At 44.0% G+C, this 18134-nt stretch overlaps 2 protein-coding genes across 3 annotated transcripts in view; one reads left to right on the forward strand and one right to left on the reverse strand.

The window, feature by feature from the left end:
- The window catches only part of fgf16 (fibroblast growth factor 16), an 8835-nt gene extending 1055 nt beyond the window's left edge, over positions 1-7780 (forward strand). The window contains exons 2-3 of the mRNA XM_053630330.1: positions 1478-1581; positions 7429-7780. Coding sequence (XP_053486305.1) covers positions 1478-1581; positions 7429-7674 — 350 coding nt within the window. The 3' untranslated portion in view covers positions 7675-7780. The remainder of the gene's footprint in view (positions 1-1477; positions 1582-7428) is intronic.
- Positions 143-18134, reverse strand: part of atrx (ATRX chromatin remodeler) — a 53310-nt gene continuing 35318 nt past the window's right edge. Inside the window, exons 32-41 of one of the 2 annotated variants that reach the window (XM_053630326.1) lie at positions 16137-16253; positions 15645-15740; positions 15015-15143; positions 13509-13891; positions 12753-13327; positions 12043-12364; positions 11239-11728; positions 1459-1545; positions 1046-1288; positions 143-960 (exon numbers count right to left, since the gene is read on the reverse strand). In XM_053630326.1, the coding sequence (XP_053486301.1) occupies positions 13667-13891; positions 15015-15143; positions 15645-15740; positions 16137-16253 (567 nt within the window). In that variant the 3' untranslated portion in view covers positions 143-960; positions 1046-1288; positions 1459-1545; ... (2 more) ...; positions 12753-13327; positions 13509-13666. Of the gene's footprint in view, positions 961-1045; positions 1289-1458; positions 1546-11238; positions 11729-12042; positions 12365-12445; positions 13328-13508; positions 13892-15014; positions 15144-15644; positions 15741-16136; positions 16254-18134 lie in introns of those variants that run through there. The other variant, XM_053630328.1, reaches the window with a different exon arrangement.

An 18134-nucleotide genomic window follows, 5' to 3' on the forward strand; every position in this document is an offset into this window, starting at 1 on the left:
CTCGCTCTCCCTCTCTCACACACACACAGCTCTAATTCCCTGTGCTGAGTCGCAGGTGTCTCTCCTTAATGGAAAACAAGCGAACAGCACAGGGCTGTTTTTCTGCACCAACTTGTACAATGGGGATGTCGGATGACTTGAGTGTGTATGCACGCACACACACACACACACGACTAATTATACCACTAATATAAATCATCCAAGGAGTGGTTAGTGTAAGAGTGGTAAACAAATGAGGTCAGGGCACAGACATGTGCGTTCGACAGCCATTGTGCAGGTGCAGCCTCGCTCAGGAGGCTGGAATATCTCTAAATTAAAGCATGACCACTGCGGAATCCAAAGAAGTTTAATGCTTGTTTTTCCTCAGCCAAAACAAGCCGTTTTTATTGGACTGGGTGTTCGGCGTGCATGTTTCTAGCATCCTCGGCTCTGCAAATTCAAGGCAGGCATGGTAGAAGCAGGCCCCGGCTTTGATTAAATGCAGATATGAAACATGAAATGTTCTTGATCAGCGTCCAGAGCTCGTGTGTCATCTTCAAACGCCCGTGCCATTTTAGTAACTGATCCATGTTGATCCACAAAGCCACAGAGGCGTTCGGTGTAAGTTTGGATCCAACATCACGTAAAAAATAAAACAAACCCTTATTTAAGCAGTTTCGAGAAAGCACAGAAGAGCGTATCTAGAATATGCGAACCCATTAGCAAGTAATATTACTAAGCAAAGAGATCAAGAACAAGCTTGTGACTCGATTGAAATGAACACAAAACAGGTTTGCCTGTGGATAACATTACCACCACACGGCTTTCTCCAGGGTTCTCCAGTTTCCTCCTACCTCCCAAGACATGCTGGAAGGTGGGTTGTGTGCATATGGTGCCCTGGGACAGACTGGCATCGCATCTAGGGTGTATTCCCGCCTCGTCCCCAGCGTTCCTGGGGTAGAATCTGGCTCCACTGCAATCCTGACCAGGATGAAGCAGTTACTACTAAAGATGATGATTGAAGGACCGTCAACCTTCTCCGATATCATTTATTCACTCGTCTTACCTTTCTTCACGCTTTATCCGCTTAACCTCGTCATCTCGCTAACTCCTACAGTACGTAGCCTAAAGTGCACATCAGAGCTACAAGAGCATATTTTAAAAAGCTGTAAAATGCATTACCCATCCCATACATATTCCCAAGACGGAACTTGATGACACCTGGGTAGCGTTACTGCAATCCTTCATACGTCTGGCTCTTTACAGCCATTAACAGGTTCATCGTGTTTCCATAACGCAAGGCCAAATTCTTAAAAAAAAAAAACACACACACACACAAAAAGGGTGCCATTTTTCTACTTAAAGACCAGTCATGGTCATGATGTCCATTCTGTTCGTATGGCGTAGATCATAAATTCACCGTTGCGAGTAATGCTTAGATGTGCTGATGCAGACCGTGGTGTCTGGTAATTGTCTCACCAGAGTTTCTCTATGGCAGGTATCCTGGAGTTCATTAGCCTGGCTGTGGGGCTGGTCAGCATAAGAGGGGTGGATGCCGGACTTTATCTGGGAATGAATGAAAAAGGAGAACTCTATGGGTCGGTAAGTCAAGCCCACACAAACCCCAGAATTGTTCTGGCAGCCACCTGCATAAGCACACACCTGCACCCATGAGCTTTGTGCAACGGGACGGCAGCCAACAGTATAACTACAGTGTTAAGAGGATAGCAATCAATTCACCGCCCCTTAATCTGAAGTCTGTTTCCCATATGATGCAGACATGTGAAAAACACCGATCCAGACAAAACAGGCAGCATTTCCAGCACCGCGTATCACGCCATGCCTCTGACATCAGACAGAGCTGGAGCCGCACCAGGGGCCCCCCGAGAGCAAAAACAGTCGGCCTGTTTGAGTTACCATGTTTTTGTCTTCTCAAGTTGAAAAAGGCATGAGAAAGACCTTGCGGAAAGCACCACGAATCCTAAATTAGAAGGATAGCCCTCTTCATTTTGCTTCATAGTCACTAAAATATTTACATATTTCTTGGATATACACAAAGCACTGAGTACACACACATATTAGCGATATATGGTCTGCGAGTGCTCACGGTTTCTTGTATATTCCTGCAGTCGGACAGGGGAAAGTGCTTTACTTTGGTCGAGTGCTCAAATGGTAACAGAGAGCAGGACGGGCTACGAACCGAGTCAGGTCGCGTGCGCGAAACACCATTTATAGGAAACTCTTGTGTCTTCCCGCCACTCCTGCACGGCTGTGGGAGAAACATGCTATCAGATTTCCACCGATAATAAACCAAGGCCCTCAACAAGTGTCTGTGGATCTTAAGAGTCAGAGCGAGCTTACTCTAGACAGGGAGCGGGGGCGAAAACCCACTTCACGTGAAACACGATAACGTCTTATTAAAGTCAGCGCAGTCACAGGTTAATTCGCAAAACCGCGCAGACACAAGCATCATAACTCAGGCAGGCTGGAGGTTTGAGGTATGAGGATGGAGGCTCGGGTTTATAAACTAGCGCCAACGTCACGCTTCCTTGCCGTAGGAACTGTTAACACCTCGCTAAAGTCGCCCACGCGATTCGATTCAACCTATGCTAATTTGCCCATCTTTAGATTTGAAATTTATTTCCACAACTGCATGATTATTGGGTTTAGGTCTTTAGGGAGTTGACTCGCAATAGTCGTTAACCTAGAATAATTCTATGATAGGTCAATCGCAACTTTTATTCAATCGTCTGGTACAATACTGGACAGGACTCAACAGCACCCAGTTACTTGATAGTTTAATTCAAGCAAATTATTTATATTTATATACCCCCCCTCTCTCTCTATACATACCTCTCTCTCTCTACCTCTCTATACACCTCTCTCTCTCTGTCTATACACCTCTCTCTCTACCTCTCTATACACCTCTCTCTCTCTCTCTATACACCTCTCTATACACCCCTCTCTCTCTCTCTCTCTATACACCTCTCTCTCTCTCTATACACCTCTCTCTCTCTGTCTATACACCTCTCTCTCTACCTCTCTATACACCTCTCTCTCTCTATACACCTCTCTCTCTCTCTCTATACACCTCTCTCTCTCTCTCTCTCTATACACCTCTCTCTCTCTCTCTCTCTATATATACACCTCTCTCTCTCTCTCTCTCTCTCTATACACCTCTCTCTCTCTCTCTCTATACACCTCTCTCTCTCTCTCTATACACCTCTCTCTCTCTATACACCTCTCTCTCTCTCTCTATACACCTCTCTCTACCTCTCTCTCTATACACCTCTCTCTACCTCTCTCTCTCTCTATATATATATATACCTCTCTCTCTCTCTCTCTCTCTATACACCTCTCTCTCTACCTCTCTATACACCTCTCTCTACCTCTCTATACACCTCTCTCTCTCTCTCTCTCTCTATACACCTCTCTCTCTACCTCTCTCTCTACCTCTCTATACACCTCTCTCTACCTCTCTATACACCTCTCTCTACCTCTCTATACACCTCTCTCTACCTCTCTCTCTATACACCTCTCTCTCTACCTCTCTATACACCTCTCTCTCTCTCTCTCTATACACCTCTCTCTCCCTCTCTCTACCTCTCTCTCTCTATATATATATACCTCTCTCTCTCTCTCTCTCTCTATACACCTCTCTCTCTACCTCTCTATACACCTCTCTCTCTACCTCTCTATACACCTCTCTCTCTACCTCTCTATACACCTCTCTCTCTCTCTCTCTATACACCTCTCTCTCTCTCTCTATACACCTCTCTCTCTCTCTATACCTCTCTCTCTCTCTCTATACACCTCTCTCTCTCTCTCTATACACCTCTCTCTACCTCTCTATACACCTCTCTCTCCCTATATACACCTCTCTCTCCCTATATACACCTCTCTCTCTATACACCTCTCTCTATACACCTCTCTCTATACACCTCTCTCTATACACCTCTCTCTACCTCTCTATACACCTCTCTCCCTATATACACCTCTCTCTCTCTCTCTATACACCTCTCTCTCTACCTCTCTATACACCTCTCTCTCTCTCTACCTCTCTATACACCTCTCTCTCTCTATACAACTCTCTCTCTGTCTATACACCTCTCTCTCTCTCTATACACCTCTCTCTCTCTCTATACACCTCTCTCTCTCTCTACACCTCTCGCTCTCTATACACCTCTCTCTCTCTCTATACACCTCTCTCTCTCTCTCTATACACCTCTCTCTCTATACACCTCTCTCTCTACCCCCCCTCTCTACCTCTCTATACACCTCTCTCTCTCTCTATACACCTCTCTCTCTCTCTATACACCTCTCTCTCTCTATACACCTCTCTCTCTCTATACACCTCTCTCTCTCTCTATACACCTCTCTCTCTCTATACACCTCTCTCTCTCTCTCTCTCTATACACCTCTCTCTCTCTATACACCTCTCTCTCTACCCCCCCTCTCTACCTCTCTATACACCTCTCTCTATACACCTCTCTCTCTCTCTCTCTATACACCTCTCTCTCTCTCTCTATACACCTCTCTCTCTCTCTCTACACCTCTCTCTCCCTATATACACCTCTCTCTCCCTATATACACCTCTCTCTCTCTCTCTATACACCTCTCTCTATACACCTCTCTCTCACTATACACCTCTCTCTCTCTCTCTATACACCTCTCTCTCTCTCTCTACACCTCCCTCTCTCTCTCTACACCTCCCTCTCTCTCTCTACACCTCCCTCTCTCTCTCTACACCTCCCTCTCTCTCTACACCTCTCTCTCTCTCTATACACCTCTCTCTCTCTATACATCTCTCTCTCTATACACCTCTCTCTCTCTCTATACACCTCTCTCTCTATACACCTCCCTCTCTCTCTATACACCTCTCTCTCTCTATACACCTCTCTCTCTCTATACACCTCTCTCTCTCTCTCTATACACCTCTCTCTCTCTATACACCTCTCTACCTCTCTATACACCTCTCTCTACCCCCCCTCTCTACCTCTCTATACACCTCTCTCTATACACCTCTCTCTCTCTCTCTCTCTATACACCTCTCTCTCTCTCTCTCTATACACCTCTCTCTCTCTATACACCTCCCTCTCTCTCTATACACCTCCCTCTCTCTATACACCTCCCTCTCTCTATACACCTCCCTCTCTCTCTATACACCTCTCTCTCTCTCTATACACCTCTCTCTCTATACACCTCTCTCTCTATACACCTCTCTCTCTCTATACACCTCTCTCTCTCTATACACCTCTCTCTCTATACACCTCTCTCTACCCCCCCTCTCTACCTCTCTATACACCTCTCTCTATACACCTCTCTCTCTCTCTCTCTCTCTCTCTATACACCTCTCTCTCTCTATACACCTCTCTCTCTCTATACACCTCTCTCTATACACCTCTCTCTCTACCCCCCCTCTCTACCTCTCTATACACCTCTCTCTATACACCTCTCTCTCTCTCTCTCTCTATACACCTCTCTCTCTCTCTATACACCTCTCTCTCTCTCTCTATACACCTCTCTCCCTATATACACCTCTCTCTACCTCTCTATACACCTCTCTCTCTCTATACACCTCTCTCTATACACCTCTCTCTCTCTATACACCTCTCTCTCTCTCTATACACCTCCCTCTCTACCTCTCTATACACCTCTCTCTCTACCTCTCTATACACCTCTCTCTACCTCTCTATACACCTCTCTCTCTATACACCTCTCTCTCTATACACCTCTCTCTACCTCTCTATACACCTCTCTCTCTCTCTCTCTCTCTACACCTCTCTCTCTATACACCTCTCTCTACCTCTCTATACACCTCTCTCTCTCTCTCTATACCTCTCTCTCTCTCTCTATACACCTCTCTCTCTCTCTCTACACCTCTCTCTACACACCTCTCTCTCCCTATATACACCTCTCTCTCTCTCTCTATACACCTCTCTCTATACACCTCTCTCTACACCTCTCTCCCTATATACACCTCTCTCTCTCTCTCTATACACCTCTCTCTCTACCTCTCTATACACCTCTCTCTCTCTCTACCTCTCTATACACCTCTCTCTCTCTCTACCTCTCTATACACCTCTCTCTCTCTATACAACTCTCTCTCTCTGTCTATACACCTCTCTCTCTCTCTCTCTATACACCTCTCTCTCTCTCTATACACCTCTCTCTCTCTACACCTCTCGCTCTCTATACACCTCTCTCTCTCTCTATACACCTCTCTCTCTCTCTCTCTATACACCTCTCTCTCTACCCCCCTCTCTACCTCTCTATACACCTCTCTATACACCTCTCTCTCTCTATACACCTCTCTCTCTCTCTCTATACACCTCTCTCTCTCTATACACCTCTCTCTACCCCCCTCTCTACACACCTCTCTCTCTCTATATATATACACACCTCTCTCTCTCTCTCTCTATACCTCTCTCTCTCTCTATACACCTCTCTCTCTCTATACACCTCTCTCTCTCTATACACCTCTCTCTCTCTATACACCTCTCTCTCTCTCTCTACACCCCTCTCTCTCTCTCTCTCTCTCTCTACACCCCCCTCTCTCTCTCTCTCTCTTAGTTCTACATTTCACTGTTTCTCCAGTCACATCTCCGACTAACTCCCTAAAGAATTTAAACCAATTCTTTAACGAACTTCTACAACGTCCAGCCACCTTAGATGGTCCAAGTGAGCCGCCTTAACACTGACACTTGAGCTAGAGCCATTGCATGACTGCTTTTTTGGCAGGAAACACGATGTAGCCCCAGTGCGCTCTATTGTTCTCAGCAATACAGTCAGCCAGCAGCGGTTCACCTGCTGAACCCAAAGCGATCGCTCATTTAGTCCTGTCAGTGGTGTGGTAGTAGCAGGCCACACAGGACTTCTCTCTGGCTGCTGTGTGTGTGTGTGTGTGTGTGTGTTATATATTATATATATATAGTGTAAGTGTAAGCTGGGCTGGAGAAACAGACCAAAAAGGTTAACAGGTCCGAGGAGTGATTTTGGGTGCAAGTTAAAAAGCCAGCTGTGACGACTTTCTACAGCAAGCACCTGTTGCCCGATGTCAAACGTTTGCCACTCATTTCCAAACAGTGACACAAGGGGAAAATCAGGTAAAGGAAGAACACACTTATGTAGCCGCAGTGACCTAAGCAGGGACACTCAGCCTGAGAACATTTACTTCTCTTCCAGTTCGATCAGGTCAAGACGTCTTCAGAGTTGTAAACTTAACCGAATCGATATCATAAAACCGAGTAAACGTCAGAGGACAGCGAGAGATTTGTCCCTTTCTCAACCATCTGCAAGTGTAAAGGTTCATTCGATTGCGAAACGCCGTTATGAAATGTCGTTATAAACCGCGTTACTTTTCCCAGCAAGAATTCGGCACAAGCTAGTTCGCCAAAATCCAGAAATGACTTAAAAGCTCATCTTCTCTTCTCTTTGGCTTTCTTGCAGAAAAAGCTGACGGCAGAGTGCGTCTTCCGTGAGCAGTTTGAAGAGAACTGGTACAACACATATGCGTCTACGCTGTACAAACACGCGGACAGCGGGAGGTACTACTACGTGGCCTTGAACAAGGACGGTTCGCCTCGAGAAGGCGGCAGGACTAAAAAGCACCAGAAGTTGACTCACTTCCTGCCCAGGCCGGTGGAGATCGAGAAGATCGCCCAGGCGTACAGGGATTTGTTCCAGCACAGGTGACCAGAAGTCCGGCCAGCTCTGGAGGAGCGGGGAGGGCTGAAGGGGAATCTGAGAGGAATTTAAGGTTTACGGAGACCCTTCCTTTTCTTCCCTCACGACTGTTTAGATTTGCCTTCTGGTCCAAAGCAAGGAGTCCCTCTCCAGCGGTGACTGAGATAAACAGTACGTGTGTGTTCCTGGATGGATCTGTTTCCTCTCCTTAATGGGTTTTAAACCACAGTGCAGAGAGGACATTCCTCCATCCACCGCCAGTGCCAAGAGGTTTCTGAGCGAGAGGTGTTGACTTCAGGGGCCTCATGGTGTCATGCAACCACCTCATCCTCAGATAACTAACTTACTTCAGTGGAAAATCGCAGAGGAACCACTCCAGACGGAAAGAACCACTCGAGAGCTACGCTCCAGTTTTAGTCTCGGCCATTTCTGTACGTCTTAAAAAAAAGTTTTTATGTCTCTCATCCGCTAGCCAGGTTGAAACTCGGATGCTCGTCACGTCTAGCGACATTAGCACCACTGAACTCAAGCACAGGCGCTAATCCCACCATAAGTGTCTTTGTAAACCCACGCTCACCTTCGTAATGCAGTAGGCATGCACAGTGAGCGGTGCTAAGGGACCACGGTGCCGATCCTATGCCGAAAGGAAATGATCACGGGAACACTTATCTAGGGGGTATTTTCACGGAGGACGAGGACGATTTCTTCCAAAGATCATACAGTAGCATCTCAATAAGAGAAACATAAATAAATAAATAAATAAAGAAAGAAAGAAAGAAAGTTTTTCTTTTTATACAAATGTATATTTAAGGACACTTGGTGAGACACAAGTGAAGAGGTACTGCTAAGTAATAAAACTGGCAAACTTATGGACACAATCACTAATAAATAAAAGCCAAACCAGAAAAGACTGCAGGGTTTTTTTAAGATAAAGGCCACCAAAGAGGAACGAACACCTGTCAGGACAGAGTGGAAAAAAAGACCATCTCCAGTGTGAGACACGGAGATAAAACTAGCACTTAGGATTACAATCCGCTCTGCAATTTCACTCCTTTTCCTTTTGAAGGTTCTGGAAAGGTCTGCTTGTTGACAGCTTAGAAAAAAGAAAAAAAAGAAAAAGATGAATGCACTCTCTAAGGGGGGGGGGGGATTGGAGGGGAAAGGGAAAAGGGGGGGAAGATGATATTTCTATTGAAACCAGGAGAAAGCTACAGAAAGCTTGGTCGACTGACAAGGTGCGACGTGTCATGTAAGGCTGTCAGGAACATTCTTAAAATGTAAGTGACGAGTGTACATATGGATGAACCTATTTATAAGATGTACGATATATTTATTTTCTACATACAATGTATAATTCTAAAATCTTTATATAAATATATTTATTTATTTCAAAAAAAAAAAAAAAAGTCTCTATTTTGTATTGAACTTGAAATGATCAGAATTGTAGATTTCTACTGGAAAGTAGACCAAAGGGCTATCCGTTCGGCACGGACGAACGACAATAAAATTGTCCTGCTATTGATTGTTCATTGCGAGTGACCGTTTTTGCCTGAGGATTTTTTTTTATTTTTCCCCCCCCAGTAAATAAATAAATAAATAAATAAATTGTCTTCTAATTAAAATGTTCTATGGAGAAGTACCGAGTCGATTTGTTCATTGTATCGAAAAAGCGCCTTGGGAAAAATCCAACGTTTAGGAACGCTCGGAAATGTCTGAAAGGGCCATGGTTATCCATCTGAAACGAAGCATGTCAGACCTGCACAGTTACCGAAAATGCCTGCAGTGTAGATCACAGCACTACACCGGGGGATGAAAGTCCACCTGACAAATGCCTACTGCTCTCGAGAACGTGAATTCCAGAGCAGAGCTGCAGCCCTGCGTAATCAATCTCTATGGAGATGTGGATGATGGCTGATGATGTAAAGAGACCGTTCTTGGCTCGGGAAACCTATGAGAAAGTTCTCCCAAAACAGCCTGCAGAGGCATAAGTCAAAAGAGCGCAGCAAGCAAAATTATTATTATTTATTATTATTTTCGCTGGTTGACAAACCCGTTGAAAAATAGGGCCTGAAGACTTTCTGGTGCACGAGAACAACGATCTGGGATAAACGTCCCCTCTGAACCGATCCAGAGCACTGAGCCGATTCTCACACGGAAACAAACTGGAATCCTGGAACAAGCTACGGATGATCTGTGAAAATATGATCAATTAGATCATCTGCTTCGAATTGGCACGAGCACGCTGGGATACTTGTAGCATTAATGCATATTCACGCACCATGAGAGCAGCAGTGGGGCCGAAGTACGCAGATGAGGGGAACAGCTGCTTAGCGGCCAGGAGGAATGCGCTGCAAAACGTAGCCGAGCGGTAATCTCCGTATAAGAAAGACGGGATCAACTTTTCAACATCTGCAAGAGTTGTAATGTTTCGCTCTTTTCGCGAGCTGTGAATGTGCGCTTCCCTTGGGGGGGGGATAGGGGGAGGAGGTGGTGTTCGAGAGGGCCAAACGGAAAAACCAAAAAGACCCCGAGCGGAAGAAATCCTGGCAGAGGCAGAGAAAAGAAAGACACGTACAGAAGAAGAGGTGTCGCGGGTGAAGGAGGGACGCTCCCGTACGCCGAGACGAGAAACGTTCACGATATTTACTCGTACCCATTTAACGTTAAAGCATTTATAATACATCATATAACAAAATACCGCTTATTTACGCACGTGAATTAAACATTCAAAACAAACTTATGACTTTTATTATTCGCATGCTATCTAATTCCTAAAGGAATAACGTCTTATTAGTATCGGCTGGCTGGAAGCCAAGTCTTTAGGCTCCAAGACGACGTTTTGTTACCAGGACAAGATGCATCTTTTTATTAATTAAAAAAAAAAAAAAAAAGAGAGAACTAGTGGCCAGTGAGGGCACGAGTGTTTACAGCTGCTATACTGGAAGATGTACGCAGGAACTTGTTTTGTGGATGTTCCACAACATTTAAAAAAAGCATCTATAAACGGAAGTACGAGAATGAATAAAAATTTGAATTGTTGATAAACTGCTGTGGTAGAAGAGGAATAAAACTCTTCGGGACATGCTGTGATGTCCCAGGAAAAGAATCAGCTTCACGTTGCACACAGGTTGCATTTTCCTTGAACCGTATGCGCCCCCCACCCCCCAAAAAGTGTTTTACTGTTCGTAAAAACCCAGCTTGCTTATAATTTCTCAGCATCCCAGATCATCATTCAAAACAGATCAAGTCTTCTTTATTCACCAATTTACTCAGGGGGGGACAAAACAAAACAAAAAAACCCACCCTACATATATTTAATAGCAGGGTTGAAGTTAACCATTAAAATATAGACTGGATATTAGTCACATGAGTCACGGTGATGCGAAAGAGGGCAGACAGCGCTTTCCTCAGAGCGTCACACTGCCCTGTGATCGACAATGAGCAGCAGATCTAAATGATGTGGTGGCTGGCTTCACACGTATCTCAGGAAGACCTCCTCAAAACAACAACAACAAAAAAAAACTCTGCATGATATAATTATACTATATAGCCAAAAGTATGTGGACACCTGACCTTCATACGCACGTGCTTGTTGAACATCGTACTCCAGATTTACTCCCCAAAAGGTGTCATAATATCCTCTACTCTTACGGGAAGGATTTCCACTCGAGTTTGAAATTTGGCTGTGGTGATTTGCCCCTTAGATCAGGGGCGTCCAATTTTATCCGGAATGAACCGGTGTGGGTGCAGGTTTTCGTTCCAACCGAGCAGAAGCCACACCTTAGTCTATTGAAAGCCAATAACAACTGATTAAACGGGTGGACTCAGGTGTTTCTCCTGCTGGGTTGGGATGAAAACTTGCACCCACACCGGCCCTTTCCGGATCAGATTGGACGCCCCTGTCTGAGAGCATCAGTGAGGTCGGGGATGGCCGTGTTCATCCCAGTTCATCCCAAAAGGTGTTCAGTGGGGGTCGAGGTCAGGACTCCGTGCAGGCCGGTCGAGTTCATCCTGGAGCAGGTTTGGGCTTCTTACTTCCAATGAAGGGAAATCATCTTGTACGCTATAGCATACGAAGACAGTCAGACGACCACATACTTTTGCGTTTTCGAAAAAGAAGGTTTACTGCCAATAACCGTAATTTCATTCCTTGGAGCAATTATTAAACAAAAGCTCCAACAGAAACTGGCACAGCGTATATAAAATAAAATAAAAACCCCAAAGAAACTGTGTACTGGTCCTTATTAGAAAGCGATCGATTGACAATAATATACACTTCAGTAGCTGTATATTTAATATTCGCTTCCTATTAATACATTCATCGACTCTAGCAGGAGAAACAGAACTCGGTGATTTGTATCCGGGTATTTTAGTTACCTGCTCTGATCTTCTGGTTATTAGGGTTTTCCTCAGAGTGTCTATTCTCAGAGGTTTTCACAATGCACGCATCATCGCACCCATGTCGTCGAACAGACAATAATTCAGGGAAATATGATAAATATATCTATTGGGGGGGATAAAAAATTATGTTCGTTAAAAACGTCACCAAAAATGATGATGGGTGACCAATAGGGTTCTCGTGACCAAGTTGATTGGCTTCGGGTGACTTAAGAAGAAGTATCCGTCAACAGAACTGAAGGATCATGGGATTGGTGCCTCATCACTGTGTCTCGGCTGCCAACAAGGCGAGCCTTGTAACCTGAAGATGAATGAATATATAAATAAACAAACAGACAACAAACAACTAACGACACCAATGACTACTAAATGCAAAAAAAAATCACCCTTTTGGTCACTTTATTTAAATGTAATATTAAATACTTATTCTAGTAAATAGTAGATCAGATAAATGGCAAAACAAGTGGGTATATCTGCTAACATGAGAACATCGTGAGGAAAACGAAAAAAAAAGTTGATCTACATTTCTGAAACGCACCCCTGTGCAAACTAGAATCCAATTAGAAATATTTATGCCATTTTTAACTTTTATTTTTTTTTTTTTAAATGTGCTGAAAAGTAGAGTATGGTAGCCTGAGGGCCAGCCTAGTACGGTTAAGAAAGCATTATAAGATAGATGCAAGCCTAACCGGTATAATTTGCCTTTAAATTACAGGAACACGACCAGAGAGTCGTCTCGGAGAGACGAGGACCCGCTAAGACGAGAGGAACAAAACAAATGAACAGTACAACACTATGCTAGGCATCACTTTACAACGAGGAATTAGAAGATAGAAAAGTCCAGGGAACCTGGCAAGCAGTTTGAACAACACGGGCATTCCATTACAAGTTAAGCAACGACAAAAAGTGTAAAAGCCTAAAAGCATAATAGAAAAGAAGAGTCTCTTCAATGTGTTTGAAAAACAACAAAACTGTTGATGTAAGGCCATCACTGCATCTATTTTTAAATCTCCCCCCCCTACCCCTCCCACCCCTCCCACCCCACCCCACCTCCTTCTTTGTTTAAGGTGTTTAACAGTGCGTTTTGGGCACTGGGCTTTCACAGCACCACTGATCATCTACTAGTAGACAGATATTATGCAGTACCTAATACGATTCTTCTAGATCACTTAGAACATGTAATGAGCAACACTATGGTCCACAGAGGTTGTAAGTTCATTCTTTGTTTTGTTTTTTTTTTTCTCTTTTTTTTTTTCTTCTTGACCTGTATAAAAAAAAAAAAAAAAAAAAAATCTAATAATGCACAGCCCTTATTTAAGGGGAAAAGAACAATGCAATGCTTTAAAGCATTTTGGGAGAATATTTTAAATATGTTGAGGGGGGGGGGAAGAAAAAAAAAAAAAAGGAATAAAACACTAAAGTTGTATATACAGAGAATTACAAACCATACTGCCAAAGTCTTCTAGATATCCATCCCAGATTTCTACATGAACGCTCAAAAGGGGCAAAAAGGGTCCGAGCTGGTTAATTTTGGGATGCCCACACAGGAGCTGGCCAAAAAAAATAAAAATAAAAAGGGGGCACGGTTTTACAGTGAGGGCATCTACAGGCCCTTTGAGGGCCCTGGGTTCTTGCCTATCTGGGAGGTTGGCAGACCCTGGAGGGCACCCAGCTGTTGGTACAGGCCCAGCAGTTCCATCTGACTCATTCCCCCAGCGATGCCGTTCTGAAGGGCCAGCTGGTTCATCAGTATCCCCTGCCTGGCAAGCGCCAGCTGCTGCTCCTGAACCTTTCGATTGGCGATCACCTTCTGCACATACATCATCAGCTGTGGAGGAGATGGAGATAAGGCGGTAAAATTAGACCGTGATCGTGATAATCCTACACAAACAAAACAAAAAAGTGAAATGATGAAAGACAGAGGGAAGACGTTTACTCGAGAACGGACGGGTGTCATATAATCCCAAACGAGAATATGGAAGCGTTTGACAAAAACGCTTTATAATTTATTTATTTATGATTATTTTTTATTGAACATGTACCTCAAATTTCAAGTTTGAGATGGAATGGCAACCCACTGCCCAAGGAAATCTGATGTGAAAAATGCAAACCAGTGCTCCCTCAGCACGAACTAACCATTACCGTTGTCCAAACACTCGGCATACCTTAAAAGTGAACTTTAACCCCGGGATAAACCCGGCCGTTAATCTTAACCTCAAATCTGCCTGAACTGTAACCCAAACAAGTCGTATTGCTGTGAAACGCTCAACAATGTAAACAGCTGACCCTGCTAAAAAAAAAACCTATCATACACTACAGGTCAAAAGTTTAGACACACATTCTTTATTTTCATTATTTTCCCCTGCATTTTGGAATAATAATAAAATCATCAAAACTCTGGAGTAACACAAACGGAACGATGGGAATTACGTCGCGAGAAGAAAATCCAAAATAATTTAATATTCGCCCTTTTCGCCTAGAATCTCCAGAAATGTATTCTTGACATTTTCCTCACCCGATTTCTTGAGGAATTTCCCCGAGATGCTTTTTAAACAGTATTAAAAGGAGTTCACACCGATGCCGGACTCTTATCGGCTGCTTTTCGGAATATTTCGCTCCGAGTCGTCCGTTTAAAAAATTTTTTTTTTTGTAAATGAAATGTCGGTTTTTTAATGGAAGAAATGAACACGTCGGCACGATTATATTTTTGTCTACGACACCGATTTCAAACATTTAATCACACACCTTCAGATCAGAAGGTTTTTAAGATCATGAGAAACATTTCAGTCGAGTGTCCACACATTCTTTTGACCGGTGGTGTGTGTGTTACCCAGATTGAGAAGGACCAGCACAGCTTTTATGGAAGGAACTGGGTAACAATGAGTAAAAGTAAACGGGAAAGAACTAGACCGTATATAAAAAAAGAAAAAAAAAAAAGAAGAAGAGATTACCGTCTGCTGCTTATTGAGAATGTCTCGGTACACGGCCTCTCTGTGTTTCAGCTCCATGTCGATGGTTGCCTGTCTGGCCAGAGCCATGCCCTGCACCTGGGCCTCTGACAGACTGGGATTCTCCTTCCACTGCCAAACACAAACCCACCTGTTAGTCTGGGCTCTCTGAAGACGCACGCACAGCGTCTCGCGTATAAACCTGGCGTCTCCATAAACATGAAGAAAACATCTTATGTCTTTGATATACCTACTACTCTACAGCGAAGAAAAACTAAGAGTGCACATGAAGAGAAACCTGCTTGGCCCTGCTGTGGGTTTCTCACAACATTGTGCGTTAAATCACACACTCCATTTTAATGATCTATTTAAATTCATTTCAATTTAGAAAAATGCATTCAAGATTCTAACAACAGGAAGTGACTTGAACTCTCTGATTGTTCAGAATCTGTAAAGTACTTTTAAATTTAAAAAAAAAAAAAAAATAATAAAAAAAAAGTCACAGCATCCCGTAACAGCGCACCCTATCTGATCATGTTTCCTTGTTAAACTGGATGAATAATTGTGGAGAATATCAACCTGTATGGATCAAAATTGTTAACATTACTGCCCCGTCTTCTCCCCATTACTTACCACCTGCCCGACGATGTCCTCAAGCGGCTCCCGGGGCAAAGACTTCAGAGCGTTGGTGGCCTCCAACACCTTCTGTCGACCCTGGTTGATCAGGTCCTTCAAATGTAGAATTGTGGAGGGAAAAAGAAAAAAAAAAAAGAGGGAAAAGTTGACAATTCATCATCTATGCATTATCTATTATTATCCAAGCGTTATCCGCCTCCCGAATTAACTAGATTTTCACGAATAGCACATTTCCTGTGTAAACGCTCCTGCAAACGATTAAATGGACAGATCTGCTCCTATCCATCTTGATAAACGAGCTGCAACGACAGCCACGGTCTTCTGTTTATTTGAACATACCATGCTTTCGATAACACAATGGCAATGAAGGCACTCGTAAATAGCAGTTGGCACAGACCTGCGCCAACTGTCGAGTGCCGGGGACGCGTGTGAATGAGCTGAGGAACCGCGGCATGCAGAGTGTGAATGCGGTCCCTAATTATTACCAACCTCCAGCTGCTGGTTGGACATAGAGGCCAGAGCTGCCACGTTGAAGGGGAAGTAGTTGGACGATCCTCCGATGCCTACGGAAGGATACGCCGGCTGGTTGAAGCGCATGGAGAGACCCTGGAACGAATTAAAAAAAAAAAAAGAAGATCCCATTCTGTTAGTACAGAGGACATGCACTAAATGACCAAGAACATGGACTAAATTAGAAGATATTTAAGAAAAATGGCAAATTTCAGCCATGTTGCTTTTAAAAAAATTAAATAAAATAAAAAAGGTCACGTGTGACCCCAGGTTTGTGTTACTGAGTGATGGGACATCGATTAAAAGATTTCCAAACAGATTAACGGACGTTTGCTCCAGCTTCAAATAGATAGACGGACTGTCCTCTCTGTCCGTGCGCACACAGGCCTCACTTGCTCAAAGATAGAAACGAGAGAGAATTTACTCATGACACCCTTCAGATATATGTCACGACGACTATAAGACAGGACTGAACACTGCATGAAGCAAAAATTTAATAATAATAAGAAGTTCCTCACACGTGTCGAAACGAGTCAGTCTTTACTTTGATGCGTTAATCAAAGCGCCCTTTCGTTCTGACTCCGCGTTCCGCCTGCATGACGTGTCCGCCATCTGCCGCCGAGCTGTGGTTAACAATAACGGTCACGCCTTTCTGTTGCGGCCGGCAGACGGCGATCAGCGGCTCAGAATGTGCGTTTCGAAAACGCCAGGGTGAACGTTCACCTCGCGTCTGCGCTAAACAATGCTCTCGCGAGTGCGCCCCTGTAGCAGATGCGTGCTTGCTCATTCTCTGTACCTTTCTGGTGTGTGTGGGTGTGTGTGTGCACTTTTCATAAACACACCCTGATGCTGAATGATCACTCTCCCAGATGTGAGCCAGAGCAGGTGTGCTGCAGCAGTGGAGGGGTCAGCACAGAGCACAGCTGGCCCTCAACTGTACATGTAATGTAAACTGGGTCGTTTACATTACAACTCATATATACACACACAATATATTGTTTAACTAACAGCACTAAACATTAAACAATTAGGACACGTTTATGTTTATTACTGTAGCTTAATTATAAACGAGATTCGGTTAAAACTAACGAGGGACCGTTTATAACGAACAAAGGGACCGAGGCTTTTTACGGCACTCTTTAGAGATTCTCAAATCTGATTGGTCAGAGAGTGAGTATGTTTTCTATTACAGCACAGCTCTGACAAGACAAAAAAAAAAAAAAAATATGAGTCTCTTTAATTAATAATAATAATAATTCAAAAAATCCGTACCATCAATAAAATCTTGAAGCCTCATCACGCCACCTTGTCGTTGATTATTTTCCTATATCAGCATGCCTGATATTTGGTAAACGGTAAAAGTACCAGTGGTACCGAGTGGCATTTCCCAGTTTTCATGGGTTCAAGTGTTAAAACAGAGCGATTCGTGATGCTTCAGACTCGGCATTAAAAAAAAGAAAGAAAAAAGGAAAAAATAAACCCCTACACAGAACCTCCTATAGTCTGCCTGATCAGAAGTGTGCGCGCATGTCAGCATAACGACTGCAGCGGGGTTTCCCTGGCAACGTAAACATTCCAACACCAACAGTGGAATGTTTCAGCTTTTGTTTTCACACAAGTACATATTTCCCTGGGCGCAGTGCTCGCTGTAAAGGGCAAAAAGAAAAGAAAAGGGTATTGTGGTTAGTGCACACTTGATTGCTGCTTCCCACGTCCTGCTGGTTAAAAAGCTACACTGATTACCTTCGGATCGTGTTGCAATCGGCGCAGCGGCGGTGGCACAGTTTAGCGCTTCTGGATAAACCGAGCTACACCGTCCCTGAATCGAGCTGCCCATCATCATGGCGGCTACAGAATTAATTACCCAGAGGCCTAGCTTTTATACAGCCGAGTAGACATCTAGGCTGACCGCTGAAGACTGGGATTATCTTGTAGTCCAGCCACTCTGCTAACTCCTCCTCCTAATGTTTATGTGAA

This window comes from Ictalurus furcatus, chromosome 8, assembly GCF_023375685.1.
Source record: "Ictalurus furcatus strain D&B chromosome 8, Billie_1.0, whole genome shotgun sequence".
Taxonomy (NCBI): domain Eukaryota; kingdom Metazoa; phylum Chordata; class Actinopteri; order Siluriformes; family Ictaluridae; genus Ictalurus; species Ictalurus furcatus.